The 20,092-nt window shown below is 39.5% G+C and overlaps 1 protein-coding gene across 4 annotated transcripts in view; it reads left to right on the top strand.

The window, feature by feature from the left end:
- PTPRR (protein tyrosine phosphatase receptor type R) overlaps nucleotides 1–20,092 on the top strand; it is a 232,592-nt gene that overhangs the window by 197,340 nt on the left and 15,160 nt on the right. For all 4 annotated transcript variants that reach the window (XM_077913837.1, XM_077913838.1, XM_077913839.1 and 1 more), the window contains 5 exons: nucleotides 2,778–2,857; nucleotides 3,263–3,400; nucleotides 12,615–12,725; nucleotides 14,076–14,233; nucleotides 18,058–18,171. In XM_077913837.1, coding sequence (XP_077769963.1) covers nucleotides 2,778–2,857; nucleotides 3,263–3,400; nucleotides 12,615–12,725; nucleotides 14,076–14,233; nucleotides 18,058–18,171 — 601 coding nt within the window. The remainder of the gene's footprint in view (nucleotides 1–2,777; nucleotides 2,858–3,262; nucleotides 3,401–12,614; nucleotides 12,726–14,075; nucleotides 14,234–18,057; nucleotides 18,172–20,092) is intronic.

Raw genomic sequence — 20,092 nt, 5'->3', positions numbered from 1 at the left:
CATTTCCCACTTATCTTGACTTCATCTAGAAGAACTATGCTATTCCTCACAGCCCTGTCTTTGCCCAAGGATACACTAGCAGTATAAACTCTTCTTTCATCCAATAGCTTCTCCCCTGGACTCCAAATCTCAAATGCATTTCCATCTGGAGAAGAAATCTTCAGCACAGAATAACCTTTGACCAAATCTGATAGGATGCCAATTAGAATATCAGGATCCAAGAACACCTGGGTGATGCAGCCACTTAAGTGTCTGACCATTGGTTTTGGCTTAGGTCCCACACTCAGCGTGGAGTCTACTTGAATTTCTACTTCTCTCTCTGCCCCTCCTCCTCACACTCTCTCTCTCTCTGTGTCTCTCTAAAATAAATGAACAAATGTAAAAAAATAAATAAATAAAACAATATCAGGGTCCAGGTACCATTTTGTCTGTTAAGTAGAAGACTTAAATTGCTAAAGTTGTTTTAAAGAAGCCAGATGGGGAGATTTCATGTGTTCTGTACACTAAATCTATATGTGTTCAATAATTTGTTGAGAGGAAAAAAGAAACAGGAAGGAGACCAGAAAGAAGAGAAGGAATAAGAGAGGAAGAGAGGGGGAAAGTGGAAGAAAGAGGAAGAAAGCAAAAGGAGAGAAGAAAGGAAATAAAAGGGGAAGAGCAGAAGGAAGAAAAATAGCTCAGTGCTGGAATTGTTACTGCTACTGCCTAGTTGTATCATAACTGGTGTGCTAAATATTTAACATAGAATCCAGAAATACTCATCCTGAAAAAGTTTATCCTAGTGAATTTGACCAATATGTAAATTTAAAATACGCACGTAGACTTAAAATGCATAAAATGAATACAATCATAATAGTAATGATGAAAATAAGGATGATGATGACAATGATGATGAGGTTTTGAATTTTTCTAAACCTCAGCTTTTTTTTATGAGTCTAATCTAACATTAAAAAGGCTAAAAGACTTTAGTTAGAATGCCAATTTTCCCCTATTCAGTCGTATGGTACATTCTTGTTTCAAAAGTATTTGGAAACCTCTAAATACATGGAAATCTTATAAATTACCAATTTCCAAACTAAACTTAAGTCAGCTTGACAAGGAACCTGCTTCTAAGCAGTTTATAGGGCTGAGTTCCCAATAAATCATATACATGGTAGGCATTATAAGAACTGAAGGGAACAGGTCTCTTTTCAAGTCTCACTGGTGTAGAGCGTTTATGGAAACTTCTAATTGTCAGTGAATACTGAAAAGGAACGAAAGGTTTCCTGTCCCCTTTGCTAAGAAAGAAAAAGAATCTAGGAAGTCAAAAACAGTGTTTTCAGTTCTAACAGAAATGAATTCTGATCTTAAGCACTCGATAAGCCACATACCAGAGAGAAATCACAAAGGATACAAAAGTTCATTTCAAAAAAAAATTAATAAATAAAAGTTAGTTAAATACAGTTCGTGCCCTCAAGGAGTCCAATACAATTCATTGAGGGCAGGCAAAAATTTAAGCACTTAAAATAGAAGATGGTAAATATTAAAGTAGAACATGAGGGACGCCTGGGAAGCTCAGCAGTTTAGCACCGCCTTCAGCCCAGGGTGTGATCCTGGACACCTGGGATCGAGTCTCTTGTCAGGCTCCCTGCATGGAGCCTGCTTCTCCCTCTGCTTGTGTCTCTGCCTCTCTCTCTCTTTCTGTGTCTCTCATAAATAAATAAATAAAATCTTTAAAAAAATAAAATCAATAAAACATGAGAAAAAATTACCACAATAAGCTTATTTGTTTAACTCAACAAGAGTCATTGATGGTATCAGCAAGAGTGGTGCCTGTTTAAAACTAAGGTTAGGATGGATTGGTGTGTATACAAAGAGGATTGAATTTTAGAGGAGGAGGTAAGAACAGTGGGTATGATAAACTCTCACAAGTTTACCTATGTAGAGAAAAACAATAATAAAACAACTACTAGAGAGGGATACACAGAACTGACGACTTAAAAAATGGAAAGGACCATTTAAATCAATGCCATAGACATTTGTTGAGTGTCTACTCTACATGGAAGCACTATCCTAGACACTAAGTCTTAGACATAATGAAAAATATCCATTTTTGCCTTTAAGAGGCTCAAAGTGTGTCAGATCAAAGAAACCATAAAGAGGTGATTTGATCTAATTCATTTACATAAACCTTGGTAAAAATAATTACCATATTTTCCATAGCACCATGGTTTGCAAAGAGCCTTTCAACTTCTTGTTGGTAAGTGACTTGAACAGTTAAGACGCTGTTGCTAGCGCTAGAACAATCTACCTAGTATCAGATTTCCCTGCTGTCGGTGAACAGACTACCACCACACATGTTAACTAAAGACAGCTTCCTTAGGGAGAGGGGATTCTGGCCAGACCAAGTGTTTGTTGTTGGGCAGGAGAGAAAAGACAAGTGAGTAAGAAAATCTGGTGCAAATTCCAAATCCAAAGTACAAGAAAAACAGCATAAATAAGAAATGGGGCCAAGAATCAGAAACACACAAAAAACAGCATGATGAATAAACTCTTCATCTCAAGCTTACAGGCAAGATTTGTGTTCAGGGACAGGGGCCAAGATGGGCCCAATTGTCCCGCAGTAAACACAGGTGGATCAAGAGACAGACACACAGATGCATCAACAGCAAACAATGACACAAGCCAGACAGTCAGTATATAAGGTAGCAGGTGTGCTGTGTACCGTTATTGGTATTCTAAGGAACTTAAAAAAGAGTACATTTGTCTGATGCATTCCTTCTTGTTTTCTTCATTAGATCCCCTCAGCAGAGTGTGTTTAAGACCAAAAAATGTAACTGATTCTTTGAGCACTTACATTAATGCTAATTATATTAGGGTAAGTAAGTAAATATAAATTTCTCTCTGATGAGCATGCGGACTTACTATTTGGAATTGTTGGGTTTTGGTGTTTTGTTTTGTGTTTTGTGGATTAATTATGATTTAACTTAGTTACTTGAAAGTTTGTTCATTGGTTTAGTCATAATCAACATTGGTAGTGGGTACTTTCCTCTCCGGTGCATCTCTGGCTGCAGTGCTCTGGGTGCTTCATGCTCCTCAGTACTGTATGCTATGCTTTACTTGCTGGGAGAACAGCCAGATGAATTGTGCTAGAATCAGTGAAGCCGTGAAAGTCTGTGTTGCTTTTGGACCAGTGGAACCATTTTGTTGGAAACTTGTTCTAAACTTTCTGTGCAAGGCATGAATTCTAAATCCAATATTTTTGTCTCTTTACTCGAACCAGGGCTACAGTGGCAAAGAGAAGGCATTCATCGCCACACAGGGCCCCATGATCAACACCGTGAATGATTTCTGGCAGATGGTTTGGCAGGAAGACAGTCCTGTGATTGTCATGATCACAAAACTCAAAGAAAAAAATGAGGTAGGACCTTTACCCAAGTAGTGAACGTTATAAATTCTCTATTCCTATAGAAGAGATATTGTATAAGGAGAAATGCCATGTACTTATCAGAGTTAAGATGGAAACTTAAAGGCATTTAAAGACAAGTTCACTTCATGTTTCCAGGAATGGTAATTGGTGTCATTGTAGGAATGGCAGCTTTCTTTCAGAATAATCAATATACTTGACATTACGTGTATCTCACATATACCACGTATCTCTGTAAGGAAATGAGGAGCTATGAATTATCACTCTGATCTATAAGCAGGGAAAATTTTTTTAAATTACTCATTCATATCCCAAGTAATTTTTGAGTACTCACTATGTGACCGATGCTACTTTAGTTGTTGGCCATATATTAGTAAACAAAACACACAGATGCCTGCCATTGGTGGGTTTTAACTTTCTAATGGGGAAGACAGATTAAAAAACAATAAATATAACAAATTCATAGAACTGTAGCGATTAAAAAGGACAAATGGTAGAAGGGGAGAAAGGTAGAGTTGGATAAGGAGATTGGGTGTGCCGCATTGGGAGGGATGAGACGGGAGGAGTAAACTGTGGTATTATAGAGGATGGAAAGGATGAGGCCCCACTAAGAAAGTGAGATATGAAAAAAAAAGAGTGAAGGAAGTTACAAAAGCCCAGCAACCTTTTCAATATCTTCATAATAAGAAATCCAAAAGGGAGACATAGTTAGATCCCATTTCCACTAGCAGTTTTTCCTAAGGATCTAGCTTACAGGATACTTTACATCATAAAAACAGAATTGTGAAATTCCCAGAGGGTGCTATCCTAGGTGCTGCTTACATTTTAGGGCATCTTATTGGAATAATTTACAATCTGATCTTAGCATCTTAGTGTTTGTTTTCTTGTCAAAACTACTGTATCAGGGCTTCACCATGACGATAAGAATTTAAGAAAACTGAGCTTTCCCTTATGCCTTTTTGGTGAGTTATAACCCTTGAGTGTAGTATAATCTTGTGCTAATCAAGAAAACCCAGGCTTGCAAGCATCAATTTATGAGTTTTTAAAAGTTGGTTTCCTTCTTTCATTTTTGCTACAATAGATAAAGGAGTTTTATTTTTCCGAAATCTGTTCCTGGAAAAAAGTATATTTTGGTCCCAGTAGGTGAAAATATATACTTATTTAACTGTATAGCTTACTAAATATATGTTTTTCTGTGAATCTTATATGAAAGCCTGAAGTGGCATAATAAAAATAGCCCCTAATATTTTTAGCTGTCTCACCCATATCAATCTGTCAACACGTTAGGCCACTGATAATTCCTGCAGATTTGTTTAATATCCGGGACATTTTGCCTTTATTTTACCTAGTTGGAAAAGACTCTTCAAGTATAAAAGGTGTATTTCTGTGTATATACATTCCCACATACAAACAGGCTAATCTGGAAAACTTACCATTACAAAACTAGTCATACTCGATGAAATTTATAAAGTAGCATAAAATATAAAAGATAGCAACATTTCTTAGATCTGAGTGGACTGCATTACTCATTATTAAAATTAAAAATTCTGGGACACCTGGGTGGCTCAGTGGTTAAGCGTCTGCCTTTGGCTCAGGGCATGATCCTGGAGTCCTGGGATCGAGTCCTGCATCGGGCTCCCCGCATGGTGCTTGCTTCTCCCTCTGCCTGTGTCTCTGCCTCTCTCTGTGTGTTTCTCATGAATAAAAAAAATAAAATCTTTAAAAAATATAAATTAAGTTAAAATTTCCTTTTTGTTCAGACCTTCCATGATGTAAATATAATGCAATAGAGGAGACTTTGATGTTTTATAGATAAAATAGTAAAATAAAAATAGTATGCCTAACAGAGCTTGGGGGATAAAAGTCGCAGCAGTCAAAAACTGAATAAAAGGCATAAAGCCAGAGAATTATGGGTTACTTGTGCTTTAATGACAATACAAGACCTGGAGACAAAGCCTTAGGCTTGTAGGAGCCAAGAGCTGGAATGGAGACCTTCCATAGAGTGAGCTCCCGCAAGGGCTGTGCCTCCAGTAAAAAGGTGAACCACAAAAATAAACCTGCTGACCAAAATAGGACTATAACAGGAAATTAATCTGTCTCAATCTGGTCTTCTTGTGGGATAAATAGAAGGTTCTCTATAGTATTCAGCATTCAAAAACCAGGAAACACCAAGTAGAATAATTAATATAAAAAGTAATACTGGATTGATAACACTCTGTGGCACTTTCCAGAAACAAAGGCAAAAGCTTTCTGGATGAAGACACTCTCAGGATTTACATCACAGGACTTCAACAGAAAAAGCCCAACCACACATAAGCTCAGGAGTCAAAATTATGAGACAATACAAGTAAATAAACAACATAAGGAAAAATCAGAAGAAGCAACAAATAGGTAAAATGACCCATGAGAAATTAAAATAATAGAAACTATAAATATGGGCTTTTTTTTATAATTGAGCACACGAAATATAAAATTAAAAACTTGACAGGGAAACAAGTTACTACCAAAAAAAGACTAGGAAGATTTGAAAACAAACCAAAGAGTCCTAGAAATAAATATTATATAGATATTAAATTTTTAAAAAGAATATCTCATTAGGCAGGGTTGACAGCAGGCTGGATGTAGCTGAATAAAAATAATGACTGAATTAAAAATAGAGTCAAGGAAATTACTCAGAAGATCGAAATGGCCAAAAATATGAAAGAAAGTTTAAGAGCTAGAGGGTAGCATGTAAATATCCAATGTATATATAATGGATATGTTAGAAGAAGAAGAAGAAAAAAGAAGTAATATTTGAGGACATAATGGTTAGGGATTTTCCAAAAGTGATGAAAGACATGAGCTGTCAGATTTGAGAAGCACCATAAATCCTAGGCTAGTAAGTAAAAATAAATCCACAAGTAGATGCACTTATGAAACTAAAAAACACTGCAGAGATTATTTTAACGACAGTATAACTAAACAAATGGCTTCTTAGGAAAAACCAAAGATGCCAAAACCTAGAATAGTCCCTAGCAAGGGACGAACGAAAGTAACTGACAGCCCAGAACTCGTGTCACATTCAATGACACTAGCAACATTGCCTAGAGTTGAGTAGATGGCATTGATTTAATTTGATCATTAAATCAAAATTAAAGATTCCTTTCTGTCCAGACCCTCCAGAATGTAAAGTTAATCCTATAGAGGAGACTTTGATGTTTTACAGATCAAATTCTGGCTCAAAAGAAATATGCAGTAAGCTCCACACTACCAGGAAAATGCTGTTTACCAAAAATGTGCCAACTTTCAATTGTGTTACGCGTCATTGTTTGGAATAGACAAAAATCATTTCCTCCAAAAGAGAAAAAAAAATGAAGGTGGAGTTATCTTTAGAAATTCCCAGGCGTTATAGTTTCATGAATCTTTCTACTTTCTAATAAATAAATGAATAATTGCCAGGCTTTCATTTAATAATCCCTATATTCTTAGATCACCAACTGGGCTGTTCTTTTCTTATCATTCATGTGTTCACTGGCGGGAGCACTTTTCATCTCCTTCGGGAGCTTTTCCTTTGCATACACAACTCAGCAAACTGGCACAGGAGGCCTTGCTTGGGCCCATCTCCATCTTCGACACACCGTCCTGGTGAAGCTTACTCACTACTAGCTTTTGATTGAAAGTGAGAGACCTATGACTCTTCCTTTCACGTGAACACCAAGAGGCCGTTGTAGGGTTATTAATTGGCCTAACTGCAATATTGTGGTGTCTCATGGACTAGGGAAGCCCCAGGACAGGGAGGGACAGACGCGGGAAATGGCCAGTCGGTGGGCAGTCGGACACCCACGTGTATGGATTCAGCTCGTGGTCTTAGAGAAGCGTGGTTCGTGGGATCCCAGCATAACTACAGTAGTAACACCAAAGATCGCTGATCACAGAGCCCTGTAGAAAGTGGAATAACGGTGAAAGAGTTTGAAATGTGTGAGACTTACCGATATGTGACATGGAGACGTGAAGCAAGAAAAAGTTGTTGAAGAAATGGTGCCAGTAGACTTTCCCCAGGCAGGCCTGCCCCAGACCTTCAATATGTAAGAAACATAGGGTCTACAAAGCACATCAAGTGAAACTCAGGAAAACGAGGTGTGCCTCTACCAAGAAAGTGGGAGAGGGGGAAGGAAAAAGAAAAAAGAAAACCACATCTCAGAACCAGGTGTCTGGATAACAAGATTAAGGCAGGTAAGGTTGAAGGTCAGCGCAGTGGAGCACCTGGTGGCTCAGTGGTTGAGTGTCTGCCTTTGGCTCCGGTTGAGGTCCTAGGGTCCTGGGATTGAGTCCCGCATCAGGTTCCTCGCAGGGAAGCCTGCTTCTCCCTCTGCCTGTGTCTCTGCCTCTCTCTCATTCTGTGTCTCGTGAATAAATAAATTAAAAAAAAAAAAAAAAAAAAGGCCAGCCTGGCATGTACTGACCAGATTTCAGCTTTCCCAGATGATCAGAATTAGCTATTATAATATCCAGAGAGGCAGCCTGGCCTAGACCTGCCCGGCAAGGCCAGGCAGCCTAGCTCTCATTCCCATACCCTATGTTTCTACTGCCCAAGCAATTAAGGGTGACCTGAAATTCAGAGGCTGACATCTCCAGCAAAATGACTCGCCTATCCTTTCAAGCATGCTTATGTTCCAAATATAACTGCACCTTAATTTTTAATTTGCTAGGTTTTATTCAGTTGTTTTAGCCCGCTCTACTTTTTTTTTTTTAAGATTTATTTATTTATTCATGATAGACAGAGAGAGAGAGAGAGAGAGAGAGAGAGGCAGAGACACAGGAGGAGGGAGAAGCAGGCTCCATGCAGGGAGCCCGACGCGAGACTCGATCCCGGGGCTCCAGGATCGCGCCCTGGGCCAAAGGCAGGCACCTTACCGCTGAGCCACCCAGGGATCCCCGAGCCCGCTCTACTCTTAACCATAGTTAGAAGCCCTCTTACTTGTGACAGCTGAGTGGCTCAGCAGTTGAGTGTCTGCCTTTGGCTCAGGGTGTGACCCCGGGGTCCTGGGATAGAGTCCCCCATTGGGGTCCCCGCAGGGAGCCTGCTTCTCCCTCTGCCTGTGTCTCTGCTTGTCTCTGTGTGTCTCTCATGAATAAATAAAATCTTTTAAAAATAAAAAAAAAAGAAGCCCTCTTAATTCGACACAATTAGCCAAAAAAAAGTTAGTGGAAAATCACAAAAACAACCACCAAAAAACTCTAATGCTTTACTTTATCTTAAGACATGTACATTTGTTCACACTAAAATGTGTTCATTTTTTTCATAGAACTCAGTTGTGTTAGTGTTGGTGAAGCTGGAGCTCTAGATCATATGGCTTATGTAAGTCATGCCCTTTAGACATCATCCGAATTTCCCACTTCAGTTTCTTCAAAATGAGAGAAAACACAGAAAAGTCTGTAAAGGAATTATGAATGCAGAACCCTGCGTAGATCTTCAAACTTTGCACTAACTTTTTAATTGTCACCTGTCTACTGAGTCCTTTTTTTTTTTTTTTGACTGCTGAGTCATTTTTTTCCCCAATGAAAACTTATTTAACTTGTGCAATTATTTCCCAGAACAAATTCCTTCCTTTTTTTTTTTTTTGCACCTTCATGTTTCATTAATTTATGTAAAATTAAATTACTGGGCTTCACTCATGGGTTGCACTCATGGGTACAACTGCCATAAGGATGTTTGAATGGAAGTAGGTAGCCCTTGGAGAAAGGTACGGCTCCAGTGTCAGGATTGCTGAGCTCAGTAGGCGAGTGGCCCGAGAACACTGTGGTGCATGAAGAAAGATTGGTGAAGGGGCAGTAGACATCTGAGATAGAAAACTGAATTTTTAAAATGATGCTTGCCCTGAGAGTTTTAGTTCCAAGGACATTATCCCAGAGCCCCCTATCAGGACACCTGAACTTCAGTTTCCTCTGCTGTAAAATGATTAATAATAATAATAATAATTATACCTAACCCGGTGTACTTAGTTCCACAGCACCTGGTGTGGGATTAATGATATGTTGGTGAAGGTACTTGTAATATTAAATTGCTGCACCTGTGCTGGTGATGCTTCGTTGGAACTCCAGGAATGAAAGTAACTCATAACTGCAGGCGACCCGACCCATCCTAAAGATCTCATATGCTGATGTAACCCCAACGAAACTGCCCATCTTCTTTTTAATTTATGCAGAGCCACTGTCTATGTGATGATACGTGTCTTTAGCTCAGAGAGCAAAATCTTTTTGATTTCAAATGCATAGAATTCAAAAAGAAAGTAACTTAAAAATAGATTTTTTTTCCAGACAACTAAACTACCAGCTAGATCTCCTTCCTCTCTATACCCAAATAGCCCCCATGTGATGGAAGTGAGAGGGAGGGTCAAAGAGAAAAGAAATCATAAAAGGAGCTTGCACTGCTTTGTGTTGAATTCCACTTTTGCTATAAACCACTAATTATGAAGCACTGGTTGATGTCCAGGATCTTTACGGTCAGAGTTCACTAATCACTTGTTTGTACAAGAGACACATGAGCCTCTGAAAACCTCTTTTCCCTCCAAATTATGAATTTGGGGAATTAATAGATAATTTCACTGAAAGGATCAGCCCAGTTAGCAAAGAATAGTGATAATTTGGGATTGTATTCCGCGAGAGAGAGCATGCTCTTTTGAATTACCTACAATTAGTGTGGCTTCACCATATTATCTGCAAGAAAGCATTTTCCTTCCTTGCATTTTCTACCCCTTTCAGATCATTGTTAGCACCGCGATAAAGAAGCCCTAAAAAGCTGTTCGCAAAAATAATTTGAACGTGAACTTGTGCTCTTTCAACAACCACATAAGCAGCTCTCCCCCACCTCACATTCAAAAGCACCCACACTTATCTGGTCTCTTTTTCTACGTTCTCCTAAAAGGGGGTGGGGGAATGTATTCAGTGTGTAAAAATAAGCTATTGTATCTCAGAAAGGAGATGGGATGCTAATTAAGGGTTGTTTGAATGAACAAGTCACATTGCATTGTCTACTGGGAGCTGACTGCCAATTGCATTTTTGGTAAAGAGTCAAGAAAAACATTCAAAGAGGGCCCCGGCAAGCTTGAGAGAGAAACGAGCAGCGCTTCCATTTATCAAGTAGGTGCACAAGCTCGTTCGGGTATTGTTGAGAGTCAGGGTGCAGGCTTGGAGCTCCTGCCTTGCAGCTTTTCCGACCGGTTTCAAGAGCCACCTTCCCCAAGAGGGGCCTGCTGCTCAGGGCGCGGCGTGGACAATGGGGCACATATGCCAGACTGCTGGACCGCTGAAGGCCTCTTTCTTTGTTCAGTACCTTTTTCAAGATTCTTTGTCACTCTTCTTGGATTCATCCAGGAGGCATGGGTTTTAAGATACACAATAGCTCGGGTCTCACAGCGAAATAATTGATGCTTCATTGAAAGAAACCAGGCAAATTGGTTAGTATGATTCTCTTTAACAAACCTGGGAAATCTGAGACACTTGGCACTAGTAAATGAGGAGAGAAATAAATTGCTTTATTTTTAAAAGGTTTCTTTTCTCAATGTTATGTCAGCCAGGAGGATGCCTTCAGCCTGATTGCCGGACGGTCTGGGGGGGCGGGGGGCATGTAAATAGGGGCGAGAATGATTTACTTTGTTTGGAAAAGGACCAGGACATAGAGGATGCAAATGTGTTCTTATTGTAATGGATGAAAGAAACAGTGATTCCACTGGGCGAAGTGACTTCCATCCTGGCGCTGACAGGTGGAGTGCTTAGTACTTAGCAGGATAGACTTCCCGAGGCGTGTTTCTGATACTTTACATGGTTTTTTTCCCTTTAATTCTGTAAATCTGGGATTCGGCTGCTGCTCTTTTGAACCTAGAAGTTCTTAATTTTTTTTTCAAGTGTGGTCCTATGCCTTTGACATAAACGTCCTGAGGACTAAAAAGTCAGGACTCAAGGCAACAAGTGAAGGAATTTCTCTATAAATGTGCATGTGTGTTTGCCAGAAAATGATAAGTTCTTTTTGAACAATATTTCTAAAGTTAACATTGCTTCTCTGAGCACTTGAAAAGAAAAAAAAAAAAACAACTTTCACACTTTACATTCTTCATCATTGAACTATGTGGTCAGAATTCATAGTGGGTTTTTTTTTTTGCAGCTGTTTAAAAGGCAAAATAATACATAATATGAACCTATATGTATGCTTGAATCTCATTTTGTATTTTTCTTTTAATAATGTAGCTCAGATATAATAATAATATGGTATTTAATGTATGATCTAGTGAATAATGAAGTAATGATCCAATCATTTAGATCAATAACCTAAAAATAGAACAACATTAAGAAAGACAACGTGTTTTAAATGTCTACTGTATATCTGGCTTTGTCCTAAGTACTTTTTGTGAATTAACTGATGGGTAAACTGAGGCCACAGAACCTAAGTATCTTTTTTTAACAGATTCTCAGCTAATAATAAGTGGCAAAACCAAAATTTGGACCTAGGTTCTACGGCTCCAAAGCCTGCGCGCCTTACCTACCATGTTATGCCTCGGTTGCAATATAATCATTATTACTCTTATTAAACCCTTCAAAGAGAACCCATTATAAAAATGTTATTCTTTAAATAGTTTTGTGGTACATTTATTTCAGTTGACCCTATAAGTGAAAAGACCACTAGTCCTGGAAAATGTAATATAATAGATGTATTCATGATCATTCCATCCTCTTCACATACTAGGGAGCCTTCATTCTATGGCATCTAACACATCACAGATACTCTTATTGCTTCAACTTGATGGAGCAGGAAAATGTGACTTGCCTCAATGACTGAAAAAAATATTCCTAGTCATCACCTGATAAAGTCTAATATTTGGATCTTAATTCTTGATTTCTCAATTTAGTTCTTCACTTTGGGTTTGGGGAAATTTTGCCCTGTTTTTGTACGGGATTAGTAGCAATAGCATTGGAGAAGCATGTGTAAACACTGATACTTCATTTTTAAGATTTTATCGGGATATAATTTACATACCATGAAAGCCACTTGTTAAAAATGTACAATTCAGTGGTTTTAGCACATTTCCAATCCTGTAAAATCAGCACTGGACATTTTTAGAATTAGCCAAATAAAAACTATTGAGATACTTGAATGAAAAGTACTCCAAGGCCTGTGAAATCATTAATATCTGCTATGTTTTGTTGTTTTTTTTTTTTTTTTCTCCTCTTCCAGAAATGTGTACTATACTGGCCAGAAAAGAGAGGAATATATGGGAAGGTTGAGGTTCTGGTTATCAATGTAAATGAATGTGACAACTATACGGTTCGAAACCTTGTCTTAAAGGTAAGATTATGTAGCTGTAACTCTCTACAAAGGATATGATATGACAGGGTTACATTTCTACTCTGAAATTATTTATCCTGATAAGCACTGCAGATTCAACTTGAAAAATAATGTCAAGATCGTAGAGAAAGGATTACCATTCCCTCATGTATTTCTTTGTCATTCGTAGTATGTGAAATGATTAAATTGATAGAAGTAGGCATTAAGGAAAATTCACTAAGTAGGATGTTGTGATCCCCTAATTCCTATAAACAAAACATCTTGTTTTCACCTTTCCAATGCCTTTAACTAAAGGTTTGTACTAGAGACTTTACCATGATTTGTGGGAGGTTTTTTGTTTGTTTTTTTTATTTGTTTGTTTTTTGTTTTTTAAAGTGACTTTGGTCTAAGCAGCTTTTAGGAAGGCCAAGAAACTGAAAGAGAAAATCTGTGTTTGTGGGTGGCTGTGGGAGGCAAGACAAGCCTGAAGTGTTGATGAGATCTTCACAAACTCGGAGTTACAGTAATTTATGGGGACTTTCCCCAGACCAGATTATGTCACACAAAAGTTATCTTATTTAAATTACGGGCAGCAGATGCTGAGGAACACTGCCACGGTATTGTTTTTGCTTCTAGAGAACAATCATCTCAAAGATGTCAATCCTATCTAGGGCCCCACTGCTGGAACAGAAGCATCACAGAGGGTAGAGTCAGAGCTGCCATGAAGACTTTTAGAGGGAAATTCAAAATGGGAAGGCACTATTTTAAACATAAGCCCTTAAGTGCCTACTCCACGTTGAGACGCCTGATGGGCACTGGGCTCTAGATGACGTGCATGAACCCTCACTCAAAGTTTATCTGATTTAGTGACCCCTTAGCTCCTTTGCTCCGGGGACTCCTCACTGTTGCTAAAAACTGCAATTTGGGATGAATGTAGAAATTCAAATGTAGGGGCCGAATATAAAACTAAACATTCCTATGTGGGTTAATATGTTTATCATCACTTGTCAAGAATGTTGTAAGAGCAGGAAACACACCCCATTCCAATTCCCTCCTGGCTTCCTTTGCGTCTAGCTTAGGTTTATTAAAACAAGTTACAAACATATATATCACATATGTTTCATATGCATCTTTGATTTTAAATATGTATTTCTCATTTACCAAAGGCAAGACTGTCAAACTTTGACATCAGCATATTTATAGTTAAGTTTTCCCAAAGTAGAAGAGTACTCTTCAGAAATCTCCGAGATTTTGTTTTCCACCCAGAAATAAGTTGCCAGCAAGATGGGAGTGATAGAAGGATTATTGTGGTTTGGATGACTTTTAGTTCCACAAGTAAATGAGGCATTTGGTGGCTCTTGCTATTTTCAGCAAGGAAGTCACACCCAACATGTGAAGCATTACTGGTACACCTCATGGCCCGATCACAAGACTCCAGACAGTGCCCAGCCCCTTCTACAGCTCATGCTGGACGTTGAGGAAGATAGACTTGCTTCCACGGGCCGAGGGCCTGTGGTTGTCCACTGCAGGTAAGGGATGAACCGTCCTTTCTGCCTAACCAACTGTCCATCCTCCCTAAAGTCATCGAGCCGGCGGGTTGTGCTTCCTGGTTGTGACTTGATCGGTAAATGAAATGTTTATTCAAATTGGTTAACTCCTTAATATTTGAGTTTTGATCAAGGTGATACTTTACAGAAACGAGGTGGCGTTATCAGGGCATTTCAGCAAACAACAATGACACCAGAGAGAAAAATGTCACCTTTACATAATGGCTTAGGGAACAGGAGACTTTATTCAGCCCTCTGCCTTGAAACTTACATCAATTTATTCAGTCTCATCAGTCTCATCTAAGCTAGGAATGACACATTTTTAAAAATTAGCGATGGCTTTTTTGTTGCTTCAAGATGGCAGCTGAACCGTACGTGAATTGTATCTTGATAACATTTATTATTATGTCAAACTTGGTGAAAACCAGTCAGATAGTTTAAAAATGATTTCATTTTTTTAAAAAAGATGGAAATAAATCTATGAAGTGAGAAGTGGGTAAGTGGTAGTTTGCCAAAAGGAGAACAAAATGTTGTTACCGGAACATGGGTATTTGGGCTCTACAAACAAAAGCAACATGTCCCTGCTGGTTCTCCTCCCTAACACCTAGCTCACAACTCTCCTCTCATAACAAATACCTCAGTCCCCTTCCCCTTTAGGGTGCCCAAGTGAAAGCAAATCGTTTTAAAATTATTTATATGATTATAAATAATTAGCCATTTATTCTTCATACTTCATCGAAGTAATTTATGTTGCTTTGTTTAATATCATAAGCCTTACAAGGTAGCTTTTAATATTTCTAATAAATAAAATATAATTATTTTAAATTATAACTTTATCCTCCTTCTTTTTTGAACTTCTGCAGTTTAATTAAGAGTGAAATTCATTATATATATATATAAATATATATATATATATTTATATATATATATATATATATCCAATGGAGTCATTATCCAGTTTCTAACATTAGGCCTTATCCTAAACTTCACTTAGGGGTGAGGAAAGATACCCTAATGGGTCATGTTTTGGGGCTGGAAGGGTCCTCCACCCAAAATCATAAAACACTCAGGATATCTAAAATGAACTAGCTGTTTCCCCCTATAAAACCAGTTCCCCTTCTAATGACTATTTCTTTTTTTTTTTTTTTTTTTCTAATGACTATTTCTAAGAATAAGTCCAGCTTTTTTCCAGGCACTCAACATCGAATGTTGACAGTTATCTTTGGCCCTTCTCTCAACTCCAGCCTCAGTATCTAATCAGTCACCAGATTGGCTTTCCCTTCAAAGCTTCTCCCATAATCATCACTTCCTGTCCAACCACCCAAGTTCAGGCCCTAATGACCTCATCCATGTATTTTAGAAGTCATCGGCTAATTGCACAAACACACCCCACTGCCCCGAGCCCCACCTCCAACACAGCCTACCCCATCCACTTCTTGTGCGTGATGTCCCTAAAATCCTCCTTCATCACATGGAATCCCTGCACAGCACTTCTCACTGGCACCCCGTTGTCTAAAGCAAAAAAGTCTTAATTAACCCTGGGTCTATGGATAAACGACAGGGGTCAGTGAACAACTTGAAATTACTTTAACAAATTAGAGTACATAGAGTCATCTGAGCTTTTTTTGGGGAGTGAAAGTTCATAGTTTTTATCAAATTCTTAAAAAACAAAACAAAACAAAGCACTGCTGTTTTAGAGAATGAAGTCCAAACCTCTTAGCTTTCCATGTAAGATCCTTTATCGGCCCCGGTGTGCCTGTCCAGTCTTGTTTCCCATTATTTCTCTAAGATGGCCTTCTCTTCAGGCCACGCTAGTCTGGTCACTATTACACATCATCTATCCTGTTCTGCAGCAATTCTTTCTTTATACCATTGTCGTACGGGAAATATTCCCTCTCATTCACGATAACCAAAATGCCCACCATTCATAGGGTGCAATTCAAATCCTGTCTCCTTAGTGAGACCAACTCTTTATAGACTCTTCACCTAAAAGGGCCCCCCATCCACCTCTGAATTCCTCTAAATTCCCATCCAATAGGAAGCAAGTGCCAAAGATGAGAAATAAATACTGTTTGAGGGCTACGCAGGGAATTGTTCATTCAAACCATGAGGACTGAAGAAAGCCTCTAAGAGTTGAAATAATGTTGAGCAGTATCTTAAGAAATGACCAACTTTTGTGGTTTTAGAGGATGGTGAGGAGGACATTTCTGAGGAATATCATTAACACAGAAAGGGAAGTCAGAAAATAAAAGCCATTTTTTGCAGTGATTCATGTAAATGACAAAAATGGCACAAAGGATAAAAGGAGGACAGTGAAAAGACTCAAAGCTCGAAAGTTAGTCATATTCATATTATGCAAGGTCACGAACACCCTGGTGGGAAGCTTAGGCGCTGCCTGTAACCACTGGGACGCCATCTACAGCTTTTGAGTAGAGAGTAATATGATCAGATCCCTATTTTAGAAAGATGAACCTAGCAGCTGTGTGTATCATAAATTAGTCCAGGAAGAGACTCGAGACTTGGCAACCATAACGAGATCATTGCAAACCATGAAGTAAGGAGATGTCGAAAACGTGAGCACAGTTTATAGAAAGGAAAGCATGGAGCCCAGAAGCTTCAGTAGAGGTGGAAAATAGAAGAAACGGTAACAGATTGGCTGTGGGAGGTGAGAGCGGGGAGATGATGTGGGAGATGGCTCCGAGACTTCTAGGCTGGGAAACTTGTGGCTAACTGGTAATGCCATTGAGGGAAAAGAGAATTAATTCTGTTTTAGGTACATTGAATTTAGATGCATTGAACGAAAGCCAGTGCAAAATAGTAACATCAAGAGTTCCAGCTAAGAGATGGAATGCTAATCTAGAGTTTGGGAGAAACTTAGGGAATTTAGATGTAAATTTGAGGGCAATTTGCATAAAGACTATTACTGATTGAAACTGCTGAACCAGTTGGGTGTGAGGACATGAGGACAGGATGAGAGAGGCCGAAGAGGGATGGAGATGGAGAGTTAAAGGGCCTGTTAGGTTGATGACTTACCATCCAGGGCAGATGAATGGGTGAACCCTCCTAATGGATAGTGTCTCTCTTCAACTATCACCTGGGTATAAATGACCCAGAAATGTGTTCCTCGGGCCACATCCTTCTCCCAAACTCTAGTGAGTCCTCAGTTATTCACTGGAGCCTTCAACATTGGTATATCCAAGACCAACCTTCCCTCCACCACCACCCTACCACCACCAAATTGGCCTTTCTTCTAGAATTCTCCCCTTGTCTCATTGGCACCACCTTTCCTTCAGTCCTCCAGATTCACATTTGTGATTTGTCTAAGTTTTTCTCCTCCTTTCTAGTGCTTCCACCTTCCCTAACTTCAGGTCCCAATGATCCTTTGTAGAATATTGACAATGGTCACTATTCTCCTCCCACCTGGCTCTTCCTACTGCACATAACTCAGCGATGGAACGCAGTCTAAGCCCTGTGCTGGGCCAGGCTGGTCCTCTCAGCCTGAGAGCTTTGTTGCTAAGCCTGGCTGCTGTCTGAGACTTAGCCTTACCCTTTTAAAAGAATATCTTTTATCTTGGGGAGGTGGGTGAGGAGATGGGTGAAACAGGTGATGGGGATTGCGGGGTGTGCATGTCGTGCTAGGCACTGGGTGACGTGCGGAGGTGTTGAACCACTATATTGTACCCCCGAGACTGCTATCGTACCAGCATTAAAGTTTTAAAAGACCAAAAAATTAAAAAAAAAAAAGACTACATTTTATCTTTTCTACTTTTCCTCCACCTTTTTTACTCCTTGTCTTTGCTTTTCAGCGCAGGGATAGGTAGAACAGGGTGTTTTATTGCTACGTCCATCGGCTGTCGACAGTTGAAAGAAGAAGGAGTCGTCGATGCGCTGAGCATTGTCTGCCAGCTTCGTGTGGACAGGTGAGTGTCCGCCGGACGGTGTAAAAGAGATCTCACTTCAGAACAGCGTTACCACTCCCAACCTGATCCAGGCAGGCCTGACTCTGGAAACATCACAGGCTCCAAACTCTTAGAATCTCTAAGAGATTTGTGTAAAATGCTTAAGTGTATCTACTATCAAACAGCCATTGAAGAAAGCGTTATTTGCAACATTGGCAAGAGGACAAACCAGGGGCGCCCGGGTGGTTCAGTCGGTTAAGCATCTGCCTTCAGCAGGTCATGGTCTCAGGGTCCTGGGATCGAGCCCCGCATTGGGCTCCTGGCTCTGTCTCTCTCTCCACTCTGTGTGTCCTCTCTCTCTCTCTCTCTCAAATAAACAAATAAAATCTTAAAAAAAAAAAAAGGGGGTACGAAACCAAAAGCTTATGCTTAATCCCTCCCCATCTCTATTACAGGTTGTTTATGGTGGGGCTGTTCCCTCTTTGTCTTCCACCGCTATTCCTTTATATTGACTGCATTTTCACTTGACTTAACTCAATCGTTCACCTTGGGATCTTGATTGTCTACAATGAGGCATGGGCCATACTACCAAGAGTCATCTTATTTTTCTGTCTATTTTCTTTCATAGTGAAATGATGCACATGACACAATCCACCATCTTGACCATCTTTAAGAGTGCAGTGTAGCGGCATTTAGTATATTCACATTGTTGGGCAGTCAGTCTCCAGACTTGTTTTCATATGGCAACACTCTGTTCCCTTTAAACAACTTCCCAATCCCTCCTGCCCCCAGGCCCTGGTATTTCACTTAGCATCGTATCCTCACGATTTATTCATGTTGTGGCATGGGTCAGAAGTTCTTTCCTTTTTAAGGCTGAGTGATATTCCATTTTGTGTGTATATCATATTTTGTTTATCCATTCATGCATCACTGGATCCTTGGTTGCGTCCCCCTTTTGGCTATTGTGAATAAGGCTGCCCTGAACATGGGTGTACAAATAGTGGTTGAGATTCTTTTAGATGCATAGTCAGAAAGGAGATTGCTGGATCATATGGTCATTCTATTTTTAATTTTTTGAGAGGCCACCATGCTGTTGTGTGCAGCAGCTGCACCACATAGAGTCCTACCAGCAGTGCACAATGGTCCCGGGTTCTATACACCTTTGCCAACACTTATTATTTTCTGTTTTTTTCTTAATGGTAGCCATTCTAAGGGCTGCGAGATAGAAGAGGTGCTTTTATATGGAGATGGTTTGATCACCTTTGTGATACTCTGTGTTTATCTGTGTTAAAAACTAAACAAACTCTTAGAGACCTCTCTTCTTCCTCCCCCCCTCCCCCCAACTAAACCCATCTGGGTAAACGAACAGCCAGTGATGGAGAAAGTAAACAGATATTCTTTGAAAACAGGCACAGAAAAGGAAGCTGTATCAGCACCCGGGCAGCCAGCCTCTGCTCTCCGACTCAGTGTGCTATCGTGGAAAAGAGTTCTTCTAAAAGGCTGAAATATTGGGCTCTCTTCTTTCATTCATGCAGCAAATATTTATTAATCACCTCCGATGCCCAAGGCATCATCCTTGATACTATAAGTATAGCACTAAACAAGACAAGTGAGGCTTGGCTTCTCCTGGAGTTTACACGTTCATGCAGAGAGAGACAGGTGATAAAAAAGGAAAGAAAGAAACAGGATAATTTCAGACAGAGATAAATGCTGTGAAGTAAGAAAACAAGAGGGCCGTGGGACCTGGGCCTCTTGGACTTCAGCCCTGTGTCCTAGAGTTTCCTAAAAGTGTAGATAGTTACCTTTTAAGATTCATTCGACAAATATTTGTTGAGCACCTACTATGTGTTAGGTCCTGGGATTTCAATAAAAGTGACAAAGGACTGTTCTCAAAATTCAAGATATATATATATATGGATATATACACATATATGCATGCATA

Source organism: Canis aureus, chromosome 11, assembly GCF_053574225.1.
Source record: "Canis aureus isolate CA01 chromosome 11, VMU_Caureus_v.1.0, whole genome shotgun sequence".
In the NCBI taxonomy this organism is placed as follows: domain Eukaryota; kingdom Metazoa; phylum Chordata; class Mammalia; order Carnivora; family Canidae; genus Canis; species Canis aureus.
The sequence above is the reverse complement of the archived record's forward strand: the minus strand, read 5'-3'. Positions and strand labels throughout refer to the sequence as shown.